Below are 23082 nucleotides of genomic sequence, written 5' to 3' on the forward strand. Positions count from 1 at the left end.
CCTTATTCACAACAATTATGTCATATTATGAAAATACTAAGATTTTTCTTTAAAATGAGGAGTTTATCAAATAAATAAAAATTGAGGTAAATTCACCCTCTTCATATTGTCTCATTTCAAAGCACAGATTGAGGCTATTCTCATCAACACACAGCTGACTGAGTGTGAGCTCTGCAACTACAAACATGTCAGAGGGACTAAAGGTCAGAATAGTTACAAAATAAAATGATGAATAAATATTTTGTAAAGCTTATGGTTATACATTTGAACAGCTTTATGTATGTACATTGATTCATATGATGTATAGAGTATAGTTATTATTTGATATGAACAGTCAGCTCTGAAAAAAAATAAATGTGGATTTGTTAATAGAAAATGTAGTAAAAATATCAACCAGATTAATGGATCTGCACTCAGAGACAGCCATGATGTAATAAAGAGGTGAGACACAGAGCTGGAATATATCAAACCAAACTGGGAGCACTCCACAGTTAAAGTGTTCCTTTTCTATGTGTTGTATCAGATTTTTAAAACAGATTAAATCAACCATCAAATGTTCTGCTCTCCACTGTTTGTGTGGTCCCTCGTAACGTGCTGCTCTAACCGCATTTCTTCATCACATTTCACCTTCATATTACTTCTAACGTCAAATTATTAGAACAACAACATTCTCTTACATTCAGACTAACTTGCTGTATTTCATCTGATATAGTATTCATCATTCAAGAGAGAGAAAATATACATCACCTACTTTGTATAGTAGGTAGATACCAAAGTTTCTCAACATGACAAATATGTCAGAATGAATGTTCTGTTGATCCAAAGAAATGGACAGAGACTTATATTATGAAAAAGACAGGCTGAGAAGCCTTGTTGCTGCTTTTGGAGACAGAAGCTGATTTCTGGAGGGACTTTGCTTGCTGGTCATTTCCAGCGATGCTACTGGTGGAGAAATGGTTTTAGGTTGTATTTGTTGCAAGTTGAATGCATATTTGATGATAAAATGCTATTGTAGTTCATTTCTACATTTCTAAATTCACTTCTGGCATGATAGTAGTAGTACGGTAAAAACAATGTTATTTGGAGTAATGTTGGCCTATTGAAATTAATGTAAGGTTTAATGGTAATTTTATATTTGTGTGTATATTTGATGTAAGGCAGTTTGACTAATTGCAGTATTTTGTGTTTCTTTTCTTTTTCTCTTGTCGAGGTTTTCAACCGTAATGTCTTAACTGAGTAACTTAATAACTAAATAGAAGAAAGAAGAAGCGTTTGAGTTGATTACGTTTAACCCTGTAGATGGTCAAGGCCTTTATCAAGTTTGGGCAGAAGTAAAGTGAAATCCCCTGAGAACTTGACAATGAATCTTGGGAAAATGGAAACAAAAGATATTTACGATATTTCTTTTTGGAATAGTGGAGTCATACATTCAAGGTATCTTCAGTTTAAACTATTCAGTCAGAAAGCTTCATAACAATGCTGGAAATAGAAAATACTGAATATATATTAGTTATTATCTGACAGTTTAAAGAGAGATCATTTGATACATGTATTATATTTATGTATTTTTGTATGATTATGATGTTAAATAAAATATGAAAATCAGAGTGAATGATCCAGTGGATGATTTTTCTTCTTATATTCAGGTTTTAAATGTGCAGCTCAACACTGCTCTGCCACAGTTAACGGACTAAACCACTGAAGAAGAAAACAGACTTTAGCATTCAGATCCTCAGTGTGGATCAGTATAATATCAGCCTGATGTCAACACAACTTTCACATCATATTCATCTCAGCACAGAAGTAAAAATGGTGTCTGACCCCAGAGTCTCCAGTCTGCAGTTTGGACTCTGCAGAAAATCACACAGCAGCTTCACTCCTGAATCCTGCAGCTCGTTCCAGCCCAGCCACAGCTCTCTCAGATGGGAGGGGTTGGACTTCAGAGCTAAAGCCAGAGAAGCACAGCTGATCTCTGACAAACTGCAGCTCACCAATCTGAATAAAGAATAAATGATGTGACTTTAGAAGACAAAAGTTCCTGCTTGAAATCATTCAGTGTTTAATAATGTGTTCAGAGCTGAAGAAGATTTAGAATGAACAAATTTAGAAAATGGAAACTCCTGAAACACCTGAACTCAACATGATGGAGGTTAAAACAAGTTGTGTGAGTACACTGACATCAAATCAGACATGATGGATTCAAAATGAACTGTTGTTACTTTCTTTATTTTCTGTTTCCCCTTATTCACAACAATTATGTCATATTATGAAAAATACTAAGATTTTTTAAAAAATGAAACAAACAAGAGTTTATCAAATAAATAATAATTGAGGTAAATTCACCCTCTTCATATTCTCTCATTTCAAAGCACAGATTGAGGCTATTCTCATCAACACACAGCTGACTGAGTGTGAGCTCTGCAATTACAAACATGTCAGAGGGACTAAAGGTCGGAATAAAGAGGATTAAAAAATAAAAGTTAAATAAATATCTTGTAAAGCTAGTGGTTATACGTTTGAACAGCTTTATGTATGTACATTGATTCATATGATGTATAGAGTGTAGGTATTGTTTGATATGGACAGTCAGTTCTGAAAAAAATGAATGTGGATTTGTTAGTAGAAAATGTAGTAAAAATATCAACCAGATTAATGGATCTGCACTCAGAGACAGCCATGATGTAATAAAGAGGTGTGACACAGAGCTGGAATATATCAAACCAAACTGGGAGCATGTAATGTTGGCCTATTGAAATTAATGTAAGGTTTAATGGTAATTTTATATTTGTGTGTATATCTGATGTAAGGCAGTTTGACTAATTGCAGTATTTTGTGTTTCTTTTCTTTTTCTCTTGTCAAGGTTTTCAACCTTAATGTCTTAACTGAGTAACTTAATAACTAAATAGAAGAAAGAAGAAGCGTTTGGGTTGATTACGTTTAACCCTGTAGATGGTCAAGGCCTTTATCAAGTTTGGGCAGAAGTAAAGTGAAATCCTATGACAACTTGACAATGAATTTTGGGAAAATGGAAACAAAAGATATTTATGATATTTCTTTTAGGAATAGTGGAGTCATACATTCAAGGTATCTTCAGTTTAAACTATTCAGTCAGATAGCTTCATAACAATGCTGGAAAAAGAAAATACTGAATATATATTAGTTATTATCTGACAGTTTATGTTATTATGATGTTAAATAAAAGATGAAAATCAGAGTGAATGTTCCAGTGGAGGATTTTTCTGCATATATTCAGGTTTTAAATGTGCAGCTCAACACTGCTCTGCCACAGTTAAACTGAAAATGGAAACTCCTGAAAACACCTGAACTCAACATGATGGAATCAGTTGTGTGAGTACACTGACATCAGATCAGACATGTAAGAATAAAAATGAACTGTTACTTCCTCTCTTTTCTGTTTCCCCTGATTCAGAACAAACATGTCAAATTATGAAAAACACTAAGACATGAATAAATATGACTTTATATAAAAATAATAAGTGAGGTAAATTCACCCACTTCTGATTGTCTCATTTCAAAGCACAGATTGAGTCTTTTCTCATCAACACACAGCTGAGTGAGTGTGAGCTCTGCTTCATCCTCAGTCCTCTTTAGAACTGGATCAGATGTTCAGAGTAAAGTGAGATACATGTTCTCTTCATCTTAGATTTAATCTAGTAGCTCCCTGAACAAACATACCTGCAGCTCATTATTTATGCTCCTGACAGATAGAGACTTTCTCAAAGTTTTCAAAGTGTTTCTTCCTTTTGATTACTGACTATATTTACAGAGAAACCAGCTGTTCAGGTAACCTGACGCTGCCAGATGTTTTGTTCCACAGAACCGTCTGAGAAGCCGTCATTGGAAACTGTTTGGAAAAAGGCAGAAGCTTTCAAAAATATCTGCCAGGTGATTGGATGAACTATGTGTCCATCAGCGTCTATCACAGGCTGCTGAAGCCAGTTGGGAGAAGAGCTAAAACATGTCTTCCATGGGGAAAAGCCTTCAGTGTTCTTTGATCTTCCTTTAATGAAGAAATACTCAGTTTGAATACAACTGATATTATTGCAGCACCTTCGCTCGCCTCTTTCTCTGTTTCATTGTTTTATATAACAACAAGAAAGATTTGGCCTGAGCCCACATTATTGTTTTCAACAAACTGGAGTCATCACACACATCTAAAGAGTCGCCGTAGCCATAGACATATATACATAGACGCTGCATCGACTGTGGAGGGACGTGCCTAAAGCGCTGCCATCTTGGTACAGGGCTAGCAGACGCAGTGGTGAATCAATTTACAAAGGAAAGACGTACTCCTCAATCTCAAAGTAGAATTATTCGCTGAATTTTGGACCGATTTCCAAACGTATTGATTTGTTCAAAACATCACTCATGAAGCTATGATACAGGGTGCTTGGATAATCTAAAAATACTGCTTTTATAACCCAAATACAAATTCTACTTAATGTTGTCAGCAGACGAGCTTCTGACAGAACATCTGTGAATGAAAAGATGACGGTGTTGTCCCGAGTTAAGTCTGTCCGCGGAGATCTGCTGCTCGTCACGGGAGCACACATCGAAAATTACATTGTGATGATTTCTAAAGTCCGAATTAAAAACCATATAACAGTCTTTGTGTGCTTCATCAATGACGATATATAACCTGCTGTATGAAAGTTTAGACTCAACAAATGTCATTTGTTACAATTGGGTTTTTCTTCTTTTTTCTAATCAAAGTCGGTCAAATAAGTGCTGATAATACCTTTTGATTCCTTTCGCAGTTTATTTATTTTATATGCATCATCCCTACTTCCTGTTACCTTGTTATTAAATGAATGTAACTCACACTATCAATCAAAAATGGCTCAATATATGTGCTGAAATAAAGTTACAATGGTGATGCAATATACAAAAGTGGGACTATATTTTATTACCTGCCGAGATCTGCATCGCTCCTTTCTCAGACCAGGTAGGTATTAAATGTATGAACCGTCCATTCAAAACAGTCTAAACTATAAACTGGTAAAAGCATTTCACTCCTAGATGTCCAGAGACAAAGTTATGGTGCATGCATTATTTGGCAAGACTCATATTTTACCTGCTGAGATCTGCATCCCCCAGTTATTTCAGTCATAGATGATAATAGTGATATCATTATTATAATAATAACAATAATAATATAATATTAATATAATAATTATACCAATAGCGACAATAATGATAAAATAACATAATTATAATTATAACAATAGTAATAACAATATAATAATTATTATTATTTGCGTGTGTGTGTATATATATATATATATATATATATATATATATATACATATATACAGATATATATATATATATATATATATATATATATATACAGATATATATATATATATATATATATATATATATAATTTTTTTTTTCTTTTTTTTTCGTTCTATCTCTCAAACAAACTGAAAATAGCTTGACAACTGAGTGATTTATTATCACTTTTATTGTTAGAAACACCATTCCTCCATAGACTGCCCTCCTTCTGGCCCTGTTCCAAGATGGCCGCCCTGTAGGCACGCCGCTCCAGTGGGCGGCAGCAGTCAATGCGGCGTCTATGTGTCTATGGCCGTAGCAACCAGTAGCTCCTCACAGGACACTGATTGGTCCAAACCACTGGTAGTTCAGACCCAAACACAAGATGGAGATATACACTGTGTGTGAGCACAACACAGGAACTGACCTCAGAGTCTCCAGTCTGCAGTTTGGACTCTCCAGTCCAGCACACAGACGCTTCACTCCTGAATCCTTCAGGTCGTTGTTGTGACTCATGTACAGCTCTCTCAGATGGGAGGGGTTGGACTTCAGAGCTGAGGCCACGACTTCACAGTGAGTCTCAGAGAGTTCACAGCAAGAAAGTCTGTGATTACAGAAAATATAACATTTTAAATATAACCAATTCTTTTACCTTTTCTTCTCCCATTTAGTTATTTTAATTGCTCCAGTTGCATTCATAGTATATTTACTTATTGTAATATTATAATTTCTTGACTTGAGCTTTCCTCAAGTGGAGTTAAACGAGCTGAAGTTCATGTTTTGGAGTTAAAAATGCGACCACTGGACTGAACTGAAGTTCTTGTTCACTGGCAGAATGAACCTGGAGGTCCCAGCAGCTGACTGTGTGATGAGCTGCTGTCTGAGGAAATCTAGTTAATTCAGGCTTTAATAGGGTTGCAAAGGGGTGGAAAATGTCTGGAAAATTAAAAAACAAGTTAAACATTAATACCATACATCAAATATATTTAGCCCATAATATCATCAAAACTAACTAAACTTTATGCAGTCAAGAGGCTCAAATGTGTGACTTCAATAGTCTCGTTCTCTGGGCTCAAAAGTGGTCCAGAGGTCTAGAAATCATCTGTGCACGTGATGGAGGAATGCACAGTGCACGTAGGGGGCGTGGCCTCAGTGGCCCTGCAGTAAGACTAAGTGTGCTATGTGCATGTGATATATATCTGAATACCATAGATATTCAAGTGGACTTTTCCCCAAATATATTTAAGTTTCCTGTTAAGGGCCAACTTTCAATTTAGTCAATTCCTGGTTTATTCCCGTTAATTCCCATGGAAAGTTTCCAACCCTAAGTTTGAACTGGGCCAAAGACTGTAGCCAGTCCGGTGTATCAGCTTAAACCAGTTTGATTCTGTGCCAATTGGCTGAACCTGGATTTGTCATTTCCACATTAAAAATGATCCGACATCAAGCGACATGTGCCAACATCGTCACAGCGCCTAACCAAATGTTTTCCAAACATGAAAACTACACCTGGGCGGGCTGCCGAGGTTTATTTACACAGTTAAAGTATATCTGGTCACAATTATTAGCATTTTTTGATTCATTTTTTTTTACATCCAGGGCAAGACACCAACTGTGACTGATTCCTGTATGTCCCCTCGCTGATGGGCACCTTTATCTGTGAGACGAGGTGTGCATTGGTTCCTTTTCATTTATAAAGTGTTGATAGGCAACCTGCCACCACACCTCAGCACTTTACTAAACTGGTCACATAGTAATTATCCAACACGCTCAAGTGATGCTTAATGTTCAATGTTCCAAGTTTGTTCTTTCATTATTTTATGTTGTTTCATTATCATTGTAAATGAGGGGTTGCCCTAAATGATTCCTCGAGAAATAAACAAAGGATAAATGAAAAAATGAAAATGAAATCACAGATGCTCTGCAGTCACACCCATGGATAGATAGATAGATAGATAGATAGATAGATAGATAGATAGATAGATAGATAGAGACAGACAGAGAGAGAGAGAGAGAGAGAGAGAGAGAGAGAGAGGATAGCATCCCTCCACATATTGCTCAATACAAGCAATAATTTTTCAATAATTTTCAATACGCAGGTTTAATGGTAGTTGAAGAAAACTTTGATAGTGTGCAGGTTTTATACTGTGCATGTGTGTAAAGTGTGTATCTTTACTCTAACACTGATGCTTCAGCTTCACATTGCTGTATAATGTTGATGATTACATCTGGACTTACTGAGCTTTCCTGCAGTTCCTCACAGCTGGAACCAGTCTCTGTTTTCCCTCCCTTGTTGTGTTGTAATTATTCAGGTCCAACTCATCCAGAACCTCCTCTGACATCTGCAGCATGTAGGCCAGAGCTGAGCAGTGGATCACAGAGATGTACTTCCCTGATCCGTTCTCTGACTTCAGGAACTCTTGGATCTCCTGATGGACTGAGAGGTCGTTCATCTCCATCAGACAGTGGAAGATGTTGATGCTTCTATCAGGAGAGATCTTCTTAGTGTTCATCTCCTTCAGGTTGTTGATGGCTCTCTGGATGACTTCTGGACTGTTGTCTGTGTGACCCAGCAGGCCTCCTGTCAGTCTCTGGTTGGACTCCAGAGAGAGGCCATGAAGGAAGCGAACAAACAAGTCCAGGTGGCCATTTTTACTTTCGAGGGATTTCTCCATGGCTCTCCTCAGGAAGACATCCAGGGATGGGTCACTGTTTTTCATGTCCCAGTCTTTCCCCAGAAAAGCCTCCAGTACCTCTGTGTTCCTGGTGGTGTAACAGTGGAACATGTAGACTGCAGCCAGAAACTCCTGAACGCTCAGATGAACGAAGCAGTAGACTGTTTTCTGGAAGATCACACTCTCTCTTTTGAAGATCTCTGTACAAACTCCTGAGTACACCGAGGCCTCTGTGACATCCAGACCACAGCGCTCCAGGTCTTCTTGGTAGAACATGATGTTTCCTTTCTGCAGCTGTTCAAACGCCAGCCTCCCCAGCTTCAGAAGAACTTCTCTGTCAGCCTCCATCAGCTCCTGTGGACTCATCTCATGTCCCTCATCGTACTTCTGCTTCTTCTTCTTTGTCTGAACCAGCAGGAAGTGTGAGTACAGGTCAGTCAGGGTCTTGGGCAGCTCTCCTCTCTGCTCTGTAGTCAACATGTGGTCCAGAACTGTAGCAGTGATCCAGCAGAAGACTGGGATCAGACACATGATGTGGAGGCTCCTGGATGTCTGGATGTGTGAGATGATTGTGCTGGAGCGCTCTTCATCACTGACCCTCCTCCTGAAGTACTCCTCCTTCTGGGCGTCAGTGAAGCCTCGTACTTCTGTCACCCTGTCGACACACGCAGGAGGGATCTGATTGGCCGCCGCGGGTCGGGATGTTATCCAGACGAGAGCCAAGGGAAGCAGATTCCCCTCGATGAGGTTTGTCAGCAGCACGTTGACCGATGACTTCTGTGTGACATCAGACACAACCTCCTTGTTGTTGAAATCCAGAGAAAGTCTGCTTTCATCCAGGCCGTCAAAGATGAACAGAAGCTTACAGACGGCGAGCTTCTCTGCTGTGACCTTCTGTAATGTTGGATGGAAAACATGGAGCAGCTCCAGAAGACTGTACTGCTCACCTCTGATCAAGTTCAGCTCCCTGAAGGAAAGCAGAATCACCACACTGACATCTTGGTTCTCCAAACCCTCTGCCCAGTCCAGACTGAACTTCTGCACCGAGAAGGTTTTTCCAACGCCAGCGACGCCGTTGGTCAGAACCACTCTGATGTGTCCCTGTTGGTCAGGTAAGGCTTTAAAGATGTCCTGGCACTTGATTGGAGCGTCGTGGACGGTCTTCTTCTTGGAAGCTGTCTCCAGCTGCCTCACCTCATGTTGGGCATTAACCTCTTCACTCTGTCCCTCTGTGATGTAGAGCTCAGTGTAGATCCTGTTGAGGAGGGTTCCACTTCCTGTTCCATCACTTCCTTCAGTCACACGTTCATATCTCCTCCTCAGACTGATCTTATGCTCATCTAAAACCTCCTGCAGACCTCCAGGCACTAAAAAAGGAACAAGATAGACAAAGCAAGAAAGAGAAAAGCAATGAGTAAAAGTGAGTTTAAACAATACATTTGTTTTGTAAAAGAGAAGAAAATATGTTTTCTGGGGGAACATCAGTAATGCTCCTTTTTCTCTCAGCCTCTGACTGTGTCAGTGTAAATGTTTGATTGACAGCAGGAGGCTGAGCCTCAGCAGCTCCAGATGCTTTTGTCAGTGGAAGGTTTTTATGTGAAGCAGCAGCAACAGGAAATGTTTGTTTAAAACAGCAATAAGTTAACAAGGCTCTGAAATGCTGTATTTTATGTTTTACTGCTTGCTTTTAATCAGTTATACATATATTAAAGCTGATATCTTTAAGTACAAACCGGGACACAGGAGGAAACATAAACTCCAAACCACAGAGATTCAGTTAGAAGCTCCAAAAGCACTGAGAGTTGAACACAGAGAGTTTCTGTGGTTTGAACACAGACACACTTATTGATCCAGTCAGTTTAACTACAGACTTGGCTTTGGTTTGAGGGAGGAGATAATCTCAGGTCAGCCCCTGTTCCACGTAAAACCAGCAAGAGACAAAGTAAACATGCTGAAAGCTGTAGTTTATAAAGTGACAGCAGACAATGTTTTATTAGCAGAGGCTGTTGAAGTGAGAGAACTGTTAAACATCTAAACGGGCTGATGTTGATGTCAGCAGGAACATTTTTCAGCTCCTTATTGTGTTGAAACTGACTAGTTAACTAGAGCTCCACTGCAGCTTCAAATACTGTTGGCAGTGCACTTTTCCTCAACGGATGTTTGGTCACTTGTTCAACAAGTCGATCTACAGGACAAGAAGTGTGTTTATGTGTTAGAAGGAGGAAACATTCAGTGCGTTTACATGCACAGTTTAATCGAGCTATGCTTAAAAATCGATATTGGCGTCTAATAGGACTTCTGTCCTTGTCCCAGTTTACTGACGGGAACGTGTCCTCCTCCTCAACACTGGGTGGCGATATGAGTCGTTTAATACTGCCCCCTTTCCGGTTGACCTCAGTTCGACACTTCGCTATTGACCGGCGACCTGCTAATGTGACCAGCTAATGTGACCAGCTAATATGACCAGCTACTGCGATCAGCTAATGTGCGACCGGCTAATGCAAGCTGCTAATGTGACCGGCTAATGTGACCTGCTAATGTGACCGGCTAATGCAACCAGCTAATGTGACCAGCTACTGCGATCAGCTAATGTGCGACCAGCTAATACGACCTCCTAATGTGACCGGCTAATACAACCAGCTAATGTGACCAGCTACTGCGATCAGCTAATGTGCGACCGGCTAATGCGAGCTGCAAATGTGACCGGCTAATGCGACCTGCTTTCTTGGACTTTTTTATTCCGGGGTCATATGCCAGTGCGGAGGTTGGCGCATGAAAAGCAAGCGCATATGCGTTGTCTTGTCATACATGCAGCCGAAAAATCCTATTCCAATCTTAATCGGAGTTGGAGAACTCAGACATCAGTTGGACTAACACGTATACATGCACTTCAGTTGTTCAGTTATTGTCACATTAAGGCAGTAATTCGTTATTTCCAAGTGTCATGTAAACATACTAATTAACACCTGAATCTTGTTCTGTGTCTGTGGTAAATAGCTGTCTGTGATACAACAGTGATGTTACTGCTTTAAGCTGTTTAATAGTTACCTTATCTAAGCAGATGGAGAACAAACAGCATGCTGATTAGTTCATGCTAAGACAGAGGGCCCTATCATAAAACCAAAACATAATTTTTCGCAAAAAGTAACAGAACAACTGATACAGAGCAGATCTGTCTGCTGGAACAGAAACAACATGCAGTTCAATTCCTAAGTTAAATTCATAAATAAAGATAATTACAATGATCTTAAGAGCCTGTGCTGTATGACACAACAAATGTCTTAAAACAACTAGTTGTGTATTCGGACATGAAGACAGTCTTACTGGTTCTGGATCTTTGTCCACACTGGGGACAGGAGGAGTCTCCTTGTGAAGCAGACTGGTCCCAGTATGAGCTGATGCAGCGTCTGCAGAACCAGTGTCCACAGCTGGTAGAGACGAGATCCTTCAGGACGTCCTGACAGGAAGCACAGCAGGACAGCTGCTCCTCCTCATCACTCCTCTTCCTCTTCCTGTCAACACATTTATTTATCACTAAAATTATTTATTGTTTGTTGTTAAAGAAAAAAAAACATGTGCTCCCATTCTGCTTGAATTTAATACACTGTGAGTTACCGTTTCTGTAACACTTTCCGTTAAAGTCAATTAACGGTAATCGTGTCTATCTATCTTACCAAGACTACTTTCAAAATACACTTTACCGGATATACAAAATAAAAGCCATTTAATAAACACAGTAAAGAAAAAAAGCTTTACACCAATTCACAGTAAATTTGAAAGGAATGCACCTTTTACAATGTAAATATGTAACAGTAGGTGTTCCTTTTTACATAATTGGGAATGTAGCAGTCATTCAGTACTTTCTTCAGTATTTCTAGATGGGAAATGTTAAACTACTGTAGCCACAGAAACAGGATTGGAGAATAATAGAATAGAAGTAATGGGACTACATATTTAAAATATCAGTTAATGTATTTCATTATAGTAGATGTTTAAATTTGTGCTATTCTGAAAACAGTTGAACTGATTACTTCAACAAGGAGGTTTTGTTTTGTCTGTTAATCAGCAGGATTACAAAAAAGCCTTTAGTTTTAGTTGAAGAGTGTTGGAAGGGGTCTGATCAGAATCACTGGGTGGATTTACTAATTATTTTCTATGCTTTTGTTCACATTGTGGGATGGACTTGTTGTTGGACCTTCAAGTGTTTTTGGTTTATTTGCTCCCATATTTATATGAGGCATGCATTTCCCATGAACAGATTCTTTTATTCTAAAGTCCAGACGGGATATTCAGTTTCTGTCTCTTTTGTAAACTATCTAATGAAGACATACATATAATTCAAATTTTCTCCAAAAATAATTGGTCCAAATATTCATTAGTGTGTAGTTAATCAGCTGATAACATTTAGATCAGCACAACCCATGGATGTTCATGTTCGTTCTTTAGCTTCAGGAACAATAAATGGTGAAGAGAATCTAAGCTCAAAGTTTCATTTATGAATAATCCAAAACTTTTGACTACAAGCTTTGAGTTTTAATTAAGTGGACTTTTGAGCTTAAATTCTATTCACCATATTTACCAAACTACCAAGTACTTTCATATGAATGCCTTTTCACCATGTTTCATAATTATGATGTGCACTTATTCAAGATGACACCTGGGGGTCATAACAGCTGATCTGAAGAAAAGCCAAACCAACAAATATTTTGATGTCAAATAAAAGAAAATGAATGACATATTTGAAGCAAACACACGGCAAAAATTCTGAAAGACATTTCTGTGTGTTTTGTTACAGAAATACAATCAGTACTTTGACAGTTCTCTTACTTTGTGTCTGAGGGTCCAAGTTCATTACTGAAGTTCAGATGTTCATCTCTGGACCAACCACTCTTCATAGACAGACAGACGGACACTACAGACTCTGCTCTGTGTCTGTTCTGAAATCTGCAAACACAAAAATAGTTTCAGTCATATCACATGAATCACTGATGATTTCTCTTATTTGGAGGAAGCTCTAAGTACATAGCAGCTGTTACTGCAGGCGGAGGTTTAATAGTTTGTATTAGTCCTCATAGATCAGATTACAGGTTTTCTAACAGCTGTCACTGATATGAAGAGGAAGATGGAACAAATGATTTCTCTTGTCTGTGTTACAAAAGGTTCACACATACAAAAATCAACAAAAACATTACATTGGCAGACAAAACTGAAAATGAGTCATAAACATGAGTTGGTAGCAGTTCTTACTTTGTGTCTGAGGGTCCAGGTTCATTACTGAAGTTCAGAGGTTCATCTTTGGACCAGTCACTCTTCATAGACAGACAGTTGGACACTACAGACTCTGCTCTGTGTCTGCTCTGAAATCTGCAAACACAACAATAGTTTCAGTCATATCATATGAATCACTGATAGGGTTGGGTACTGAACTCTTTTCAGGGTACAGACTGAATTACGTCGGTACTATCGATTCACGTTAAATCAATTGGTAGCTGATTTCGGTACCTGAGAGCATCTGGTTGAGACAGCAATTATTTTAACAGCATTTTAGCTGAATGATTGGGAACGAAAACTGTGTGGAGAGTTACCTGCCACGTTTATTGTCCGTCTCTCCTGCAGAATGATCAAGTCGTAGTGAGTCAAGGCCATAGTGTGCCTCAAGTGTGGATAACTTTTTAAAATCCCACACAGACAACGCTCGCTGCAGTATAATGCAGTAATGTTGATAGGTTTTACAATGTAGTGAGCCCACAGGACCCACAGGTGGTGATTTAAGTTGGTTCCCTGAGAAACTCAAAGGGTCCCCAATATACATTTTTTTTGAGAAATTATAATGTTTAACTACTTTTTATGTTGGTATGGTATGGTATGGTTAAAATTAACTTATATATTCATTCACATTCAAAATCTATCTGAAAATAAACAAAATTAAATTCCAAATCTTAAAAGTTTATTAGAAAACAACGGTCACATCTGCATGACAAACAAAATTCAAATAAAATAGCATTTTTGTCGCAACATAAATATTGTAGTGGAAAAGGCATTCAGATCCTTTACTTAAGTAAAAGTATTAATACCAAAATGTGAAATTACTCCACCACAAGTAATTCTTAAGTAAAAGTACAAAAGTATCAGCATCAAAATGTACTTTAAGTATCAAAAGTAAAAGTACTCGTTATCCAGAATGTCCCCACTCAGCTTGTTATATATATTCCAAATATAAATATTGTATTATTACTTTTGATGAATTTGCTCAAGGTAGGGTTCATTTGAACAACTGAATATACTGTTATGTGGACTGATTTATAAACATGCAAATCATTTTAAATTGATCATATTTTTTCATGTTAAATTTGACCTGAAAAGTATCTAAAGCTGTCAGCTAAATGTAGTGAAGTAAAAAGTACAATATCTGCCTCCAAATGTAGAGGAGTAGAAGTATAAAGTTACAGATGTGGAAATACTCAGTACCTCAAAATTATATTTAAGTACATTACTTGAGTGAATGTAATTAGTTACATTCCACCAGAAATAGCAAAAGAAAAAAATATATATATTTTCCGTTTTCTGCTTACTCCAGAAAAACACCATCTTGTCAGAATGGGGATGTATTCATTTTGCAGACACGTCTGAACATGACAACGGCAGCTGCTGTTCAAAGTCTTGTTAACACAGCCACCGGAGCATGTTTTCTGTATTTCATTACAGCTCGTCCCCTAGACCTTAAAACATGGTCGACATGTGTAAACAAAGCATCGACCAGTGGAAACGTCAGTTTATTTACTACGGTGCAGTTCTCTTGCAGGTTACTGTGATTATTATAGTCATGTATATGAGTTAGTAGCAGTTCTCTTACATCGTGTCTGAGTGTCCAGGTGTATTACTCAAGTCTGGAGGTAGAGATTTGGACCAGTCACTCTTCATAGACAGACAGCCAGATACTACAGACTCTGCTCCGTACTCCTCTTCTTCCACACGATCACTCATCTTCTGATCTGAAGTCAGTCTGAGAGGGAAAACAGCAACGCTGACTGTTAACTCACAACATTAAAGGAGAACAAGTTTTAACGAGAACACACACACACACACTAAGGGCGCTTTCACACCTATCTCGTTTGGTCCGGACTTTCGGACTTTTCAGTTTGATCCGAACCTAAATTCCTGGTGTGAAAGGTGCCGCGGACCACGGTCCGGACCAAAGGACCAAAGTTTGGTCCGACCAAAAGAGGTGGTCTCGGTCCGGACCAAACGAACCAAGGTCCGAACCTTTTGCAGTGTGAACACAAGTTTTTTTATAGTTCGGACCTTCGTATCAATGGCAGGAAGTGCTTTTCTTCTTCTGCTCTCGAATTATGGTAAAAGGAGTTATTTCACACTAATCAGCCGTTACAGCAAAACACAATCAGCCGTTACAGCAGATAAAACAAAAATATATGACAAAATGAGCCGCGGCAGTACATGGGGAGATGAGGAGATTGGATGCCTCATTGAAATCTGGTCGGACGACTTTATAACGAGCCAACTCGAGAAAACACACAAAAACAACGACACTTTCAATTTGTTTTCTGAGAGGATGAGAGAGCGACACACAGGTAAAAGGCGACTCAGATTCATTTTGTGTAAACACGGTTGTCAGATGCCGGCCGGCCCAACAACGCAGCGTAAAAGCGAGCCGCGGGAGTCCACAGGGAGATGACGTGTCCAGTAGAATTGTCTTGTAAAGTCCGTTCTTCTTTCTGCAGTGTGAAACCAAAACCAACCGGACCAAATCATAGACTGTATACAATGTAACTGTTCAGAAGGTCACACACTCGCACCATGAGCTGTGCATGCGGCCCCTAGACCAATAGAATTTCATCAATTAGGTATGTTAATCAGAGACACAGAAGCCGGCTCTCCTCAGTTGAGTTGCTGTCGTTCCAGGGGACACTACCATTAGATCTACACTTTCATTACAGTTCATAGCTCATCATCTGGATTCCACCTCATTTCATACTTGGATTATATTTTCTTTATTTCCTTTCATATCTGTGTGCGTCCTTTAGAGGTGAGTGCAGTGTTTCTGCAGTTTGTTTCTGTGTGTTTTGTAGCCCTACTTTAATTTATACTCTTATTCATATGTCATGTGTATATTGTTCAGTTTATTTTCATGTTCATAGTCAATATATTCATACTTTATGTCGGACTTTTCCTCCTCGTTAGATTGTACCGCAAGCGCTCAGGCCTCAGTTAGGGACCGACGCGAAATTACTTGTTCAGTGTGTGTATAATAAGCCTATGCAGTGCCGCTTTTCAGTTCAAATACGTAAAATATTGACGGTCCCTTATTCATTTCATGCTCCTCTTTATAATCATTCATTGTAGTTCAGTTCTGTCATCATATGTAATTTCAAACTCATTTATATTATATCATATTGTTTATTCATTACTGTTTCACATGTTTAACTTTTATATTTGTTTACATATTTATTTTCTCTTTTCAGTTACCACACACACATCAATATCTGTAAATGCATCATATCTCATTCTAAATAAATGGATCAGAAAGAATGATCAAAGAGTGTGAGAGTGTTATTGGACCGGCCAGATTACCAGCATCATACATCTGTTCTAACAGGACAAACTGTGGAGGTGTACAGCCAAATTCATCATTTCAATTGACAAGGTTTACATGTAGGTGATTAGTAACCAACACCTCTTTTATAGTAACAGAACACGGACCTTGGTCCGGACTTTCAGGTGTGAAAGCGCCCTAAGTATAAACAATTTAAAAACTTTGGAAACAAACTTTCCACAGGAAATGTTGAAGCCACACCCAAAAACTAGAGAAGAGGAAGTCACACACACACACACACACACACACACACACACACGCACAGTATAAAACCACTCAGCCCTCCACTTTCTTTAAATCTGTGATTGTTTTCTTTGTTTACTGTATTTTATTCAGCCATCATGATTAAAACTCACCCTTCAGCTTTAACTTGTCGTCCTCCCTGTTCTGTTGCGTCGACTCATAATGGAGTCTGAACTATTTGATACTTTCACTTTCAGGGTCAGTGTTGCTCCTTTGCCCCTCTCCATTTACAGGAAATAAGGGTGTTTTTTATCAGTGTGTGCGTGTGTGTGTGTGTGTGTGTGTGTGCCCACACAGATCAGCTTTTGACCATGATGTGTTTCATCAAGAGTTAAAAAGGGACCGTTAACCTTTAATACAAACGTTATTTGCTAACAGCCAAATTAAGTGTACATTTTTATTATTTAAAAGTATTTTCTTACTTTTAAAAAAATAGTTACCTCAAAATACTCACATAGATGGAATTAATTAACTTGTTTTCGCTTTAATTAAATAAAAAAACATAACTTACCTCGCCCCGATGCTGCTTCAATGATCCACTAAACACCGTGAGTTTCCGTTTCTGTTACACTTTCTGTTACTGTCATTAACGATTATCACATCCGCCTGCACTCCTTTCAAAATAAACGTCAGCGGATAAAGAAAATAAAAGCCGTTCACGAAACACACTGAAGAACAATTTTTTTTAAATCTATTCACAGTACATGTTAAAAGAATGTAAATATGTACATTATTTTTAAATAACTGGGAATTGAGCAGTAATTAAGGATTTTCGTCAGCATTTCCAGATGGGAAATGTTTAACTATTAAAGTCACAAAAACTGGATTGGAGAGTGACAGTACTATTACATACAGTAGTGTTCAAAATAATAGCAGTCCAATGTGACTAACCAGATTAATCCAGGTTTTTAGTATATTTAGTTTTATTTTATTTATTTAGTATTAAATTGCCCAATTGCACAGCCTTAAGAGCATGCATATCACGAATGCTGGGTTTTGTTGGTTTATGGAGAATCTACTGCACCTACTGGTACCTTGTTTGCCATGTAGCAATAAAAAATATACTAAAAACCTGGATTCATCTGGTTAGTCACAGTGGACTGCTATTATTTTGAACACTACTGTATATCCAAAAGTGGCAACAGCAAAAAAAAATGCCTTTGTAAAACATGTTGATATATATAATAGTATAGTAAAAAGAAAAAAATCTGTATTAATGTATGTCCAAAGATTTCACACCACCATATTATCTTATATCATGAAAACAACTTATTAGAGTATGTCAAAAAACAAAACAAGTTATATTTATTTAGATATTCAGTTCAAAAATGTAAAAAAAACACACCTTAGTATAATGTTGTAAAATTGAGATAAAAAAATAAATAGTATTGAATGTCCAAAAAAAGGAAGTACCATATTAAAGCATGTCCAAAAAGCGAAAAGCAAAGAAAACGCCATAGTATATGTCAAAGACAGTGAGATGGTCAAAGTGTAGTTTGTTCATAAAATGCTATTGTCATAAAACTGATAACACCATAGTATAGTATACCATAAATAAGTGATTAAAAACATCATAGTCCAACCCTGATTCATAAAAAAAAAGTTGTAATGTGAATTAAACATAATGGGTTAGCTTCCTATTCCTTTTTCACATAATTCATTCAAAGTATAGAGAGGCAATATATTTCATGTTCAAACTGATTTTTTTTGGTGTGAATATACACTGAATTTGATGCATTCTGTTTTCATATATTTAACATACCATCCCAACTCTTTATGGATTTTAATAAAGCCATAAACAAAGTGTTGCATGTGAACAGAGTCTCAGGAGAAGCAAGTGTTTAGAGAAATCTTTCCTTGTTTTTATTTATCACACATTTAGAAAATGAACCACACTATACAAATGTCCACCGTTCAGTAATGAAACAGGCCTCCTGCATGAACCCAACCGACCTCAAACCAAAACTGAGACAACTTCAGCAGATAAAGAAGCATCACGGCGGCTCTAAACTCACCACCTTCCTCCGGTTCAGTCGCAGACTTTTAATTACAGGACCGGCGTCGGTTTCGTGTCGTCGTACGGTGGACTGCGTCGGCTGCCCAGTGACTCGACTTTAATTTTTACTTTTTAATCTTTTTCGTGGTCACTGTGGTGCAGGTAGGCAGTAGCATGCAGAAACCTTTGGATGCGGCTCTCCTCTGATTGGCTGTAGGCTAATTCATTATGTTTGCGCTATGTAAAGAAGGGATTAGGGTTTGTTTTTTCCTCTTAGAGTCTGTGGTTGTTATTTACAATATGACAACAAGGAAGTGTCTATGTGTGTGTATGTGTGTGTGGGTGTGTGTGTGTGTGCGTGTGTGTGCATGTGTGTGTGTAGACGGGGTTTCCCAGTCTCAACAGGAGGGGTGTTCCTTCATCACTGAAGGGAGAGCAGAAAGTTCACACCCTCCTCCCCCTCAGGGTGGTTTGTTGTCATATCAGGGCGTTCACTCACAACATGTCCGCCGCTCAGAGGGATCCTCACTTTATTACTCAGACATGAAATTGAAAAGAAAAAAAATAAAATAAAAAATGAAGATAACAAATAAAATGGAGGAGAGCCGGCGGGTGGGAGGGAGGGAGGTCGGGAGGCGTTCAGGCCAGGTAGCTGTACGTGTCCTTCTCGCCGTCCACTCGCTCCAGGTACTCCTTCTCTATCAGGATGTCGATGCATTTCTGTCCACAAGAGGGAGACACAACACAAACATGAGCACAGGAGGAAGTCAGTAACAGCGTTTCCCCTACCGTTATATTAGGGGGGCGGCCCCTCTGCCCCTCTCGACCAAATCACAACACAAGTCTTTTAAGATTACCTTTCCTATACATCTTGTCCCTTTGTTTAACAAACTAAATAAGCGTATGTTATTTAGAACCTGACCGTGTTGGAGTTTTCTTTCTTTCTCTTCTGCACATTTTTGCGTATAATTTGCACAAATCTGCACATTCTTCACTTAATTTACACTAAGTTGTATATAGTATATTGTTAAATGTCTTTTTCTTAGATTGTTTATTTTTTATCATTATCTTAAAAGGGAAATCATTTTGTGTGAAAATTTTGTGGTCGGCTGTAACAAAGAAATTTCCCCGCTGTGGGATTAATAAAGTCAAATATAATCTATTTATCCTATTTACACGACAGCATGTGATGTCTGTCTCTACATGGCTGTGCATTTACAATTCTTGTCTGCTCTCCTGTGTTTTAGGTGATCTGTGATCGGTATCGGTCCCAAAAAACCTGATCGAACCATCTCTAATTAAGATTCCCTTATTTTTGTGTGTGTGTGTGTGTGTGTGTGTGTGTGTGTGTGTGTGTGTGTGTGTGTGTGTGTTACCTTGATGACGGGGACTCTGGGTTTGAATCGGGACGACAGCTGGTTCAGGACTTCGGCCAGAAGCTGCTGGTGCTTCAGGACCTTCCTCATCTTCATGATCCTCACTATGGCAGCCTACAAACACACACACATCATCAACATAATGCATCTAAATTACACGTTTCTTTAATCAAATCAATTTATTAGAAACAAAAATGTGCATGCAAGCCGACACCGACTGGCGTGTAAGTGAATGGAACAATTATCTTTAGTCAAAAATAAAAGCGTGACTGTAGACTGTACTCTACGAGGAGTTTGAACCTTTAACCTCTGAACCCCAACGAGCTGTTTCAGGGCGTTTTTTGCCCTTTTTACAATTTCCTCTCTGTGTCCTTGTATTTCACTACAACATATAAAATCTAAATAAATCTATAAGTCCTGCAGCTCTGTGGAATCAGCACAATCATGAAGAAGTGGGAACAACTCAAACATGTCTTTGTGCAGAAAAACACAGTTAGATTGACAGAAATTTAGAAAATGAGAAAAGTATAATGTCTCTAATAAATATATGTATTTTTTAATCGGAATAAAATGGACTTTATAACTTTAACACATATAACACATTTTCAAGAAAAAAAAAATCTGTCTCCACATATTCAAGTATTGTCACGTTCCCAGCCTCTCCTGTCCTCTCCCCTCTGCTCTGTGTAAGCAGATTTTCAGTGAATATTTGTCCCGTGTCACTGCAGAATTGAATGTATTTAACAGGATCTGGTTAGTGCAAATGCTTTGTTTTAAATGACGCATGTAAAATAAAGTGATTCTGACAGAAATATCACAATTTTAAGCTTTGTTTTGGTCACTTTTTCTAATAGAAACTCTCTTAACAGATGATCCATTCAAGGACTGTTGGAATTCGGGATATAAATGCCTGTTTTTAGAGCTTCTTTCTATGATAAACAGCGTTTTTTTGGCAGTTATATAAAGACTTTTCAGAGTTTTAATATTCTGTCAGCATCAGTCACCTGAATGAGGAGCTTTCGATCCTCCTCGATGTTCTTGTGAGTCGTCTCCTGCTCCTGTTTCTGCTCCGTCTTCATCGGCACGTTGATGTTCACCCTCAGTTTCTTACTGCGGAGGAGAAACGAAAAGAAAGTGTAAATAAAAAAAGACAAAACAACAGAAGTCCAGCGTCGTGTCTGGAAGAGTGGACACATTAAGTCGTGTGAAGGAAACAGGACAATGAAAGAAGTTTCTCACTTCTTGTATCCGAGGAAAAGTTTGATGACGGTGTCGGGTTTGAACTCCACCTCGTCCACGTTGGCGTTCTCGTCCTCCATCACCTGTCGCACAGACAGAGAAAGACACGAAAAGATAAAGATTTAAATGTATTTTATAGGGATTCACGATATTATCGGCAGATATTGGCTTAAAAATGATCTCTCGGACATGGGCCAACACGCCGATGTAATAAATCCATTAAATAATGTGGTGCTGCTTACTTGATTAAATGCACAATCGGCACCTTTGTCTGTCATATATTCAGAATTTTTTATTGTTTGCACATCACCTCTCTGTTGCACATGTTTACTTATTATGCCAATTGTGGAATTGGCCAAATTTGGCCTGATTGTGGGTATTTTTTGTTATTGATGACTTCAGGGAGAGCATCATCAAAGTTTTAAGTAGGATGTATCTTTTTGTATTTTATTTGAAAGCAATGGTCAAAAATAAGTATGCAGTTTTAAGCATCAAGTATTTTTTTCTTATTTTGCACAAGGAATGAATATCACATAACAAATGTGATAAGAGTACGCTCCACAATACAAAAGATCGGATATCGGCAATAAAATCCAATATGGTGCATCTTTAGTATTTTAGACACACAAACTGCACTATTCTCTACAAACTCTGAATCTTGAGTTCTGTCCATAAAAACATTAAACTTATTTGACGCCCTGTGGTGTTCAAAGTGAGTCTCGTGTGTTTAGAGCTTCATCTCTCTGTAAAACTGACGCTGTTTGTCTTTCAGAGAGAAGAAACTATTTCCTTTAAAAGAGAGACAGACAGAAGCTTTTGTTCCTGTTCAATTGTTACTTAATTTGAACCCATTTTTGCCCAAAATATACTGAGTATAATAAGGAAATATGCCACAAAACTGACTGTTCTGGTTGATCTTGAGTGTTGGAATTTGGTACAGACATCGTTTGGTATCATTCAATTTAAATTTCATATTAATAGAAGAGTGACACTTGTGTCAACAGTCAAAATCAGGATTTGGGAAAAAATAGGAAAAATTAAATTTGTTAAGCATTTATCCATTATGAGATTTTATTTTATTCATTTATTTTTTTCACATATCTTTAATATTCAACTTGTTATGAGTTCACAGATAACAAATACTTGACTGTGCTTCATGTAGTTTATGAAAGTTTTTAAAGTAGGAGTATAATATAAAAACAGCATTGCCTTGTAGGTTTGGTCGGTTCCTTTTTTTTAAATGCCATCATACCTTTCTGACATTTAACTGAGGTATTTACATGTTATAAAAGTTTCAAAATAAAATGACAGAAATGGAAAAATATCAGTTCAGTCTGTGTTAACTGGCTCATATTTATTATCAGGATTAAAACCCAAAATACTCCAAACAGAGACAGAGACACTCTGGTGTTATTAGAGCTGGAAGCTGCTCAGAGACTGACCCCTGGTGGCCGATAATGTGAACTACACATTAACAAAATACGGTATTAAATCAGGTTAAATAGAATATAACAGCAGTGTCTGTATTTTTGACAGAATTGACAATCATACTGTCCAGATTTCTAAATTTAAAAAATAAAATACTATAATAACATGGAATAACACAATACCACCCAAACTCTCCTGTCTTACGGTATAATAAA

General features: G+C 38.0%; 2 protein-coding genes across 4 annotated transcripts in view; both read right to left on the minus strand.

Annotated features, from left to right (window-relative positions):
- Positions 1–14933, minus strand: part of LOC131961731 (NACHT, LRR and PYD domains-containing protein 12-like) — a 64238-nt gene extending 49305 nt beyond the window's left edge. Inside the window, exons 1-7 of one of the 3 annotated variants that reach the window (XM_059326589.1) lie at positions 14828–14933; positions 13222–13338; positions 12802–12918; positions 11299–11486; positions 7538–9341; positions 5727–5903; positions 1822–1995 (exon numbers count right to left, since the gene is read on the minus strand). In XM_059326589.1, coding sequence (XP_059182572.1) covers positions 1822–1995; positions 5727–5903; positions 7538–9341; positions 11299–11486; positions 12802–12918; positions 13222–13338; positions 14828–14895 — 2645 coding nt within the window. In that variant the 5' untranslated portion in view covers positions 14896–14933. The remainder of the gene's footprint in view (positions 1–1821; positions 1996–5726; positions 5904–7537; positions 9342–11298; positions 11487–12801; positions 12919–13221; positions 13339–14827) is intronic. The other 2 variants (XM_059326591.1, XM_059326590.1) reach the window with 2 other exon arrangements.
- Positions 14934–18668: 3735 nt separating this feature from the next.
- Positions 18669–23082, minus strand: part of LOC131961900 (cullin-1) — a 35110-nt gene continuing 30696 nt past the window's right edge. Inside the window, exons 19-22 of the mRNA XM_059326821.1 lie at positions 21440–21522; positions 21205–21310; positions 20201–20314; positions 18669–19544 (exon numbers count right to left, since the gene is read on the minus strand). Coding sequence (XP_059182804.1) covers positions 19464–19544; positions 20201–20314; positions 21205–21310; positions 21440–21522 — 384 coding nt within the window. The 3' untranslated portion in view covers positions 18669–19463. The remainder of the gene's footprint in view (positions 19545–20200; positions 20315–21204; positions 21311–21439; positions 21523–23082) is intronic.

The sequence above is a fragment of the Centropristis striata genome, chromosome 23 (assembly GCF_030273125.1).
Source record: "Centropristis striata isolate RG_2023a ecotype Rhode Island chromosome 23, C.striata_1.0, whole genome shotgun sequence".
Lineage (NCBI taxonomy): Eukaryota > Metazoa > Chordata > Actinopteri > Perciformes > Serranidae > Centropristis > Centropristis striata.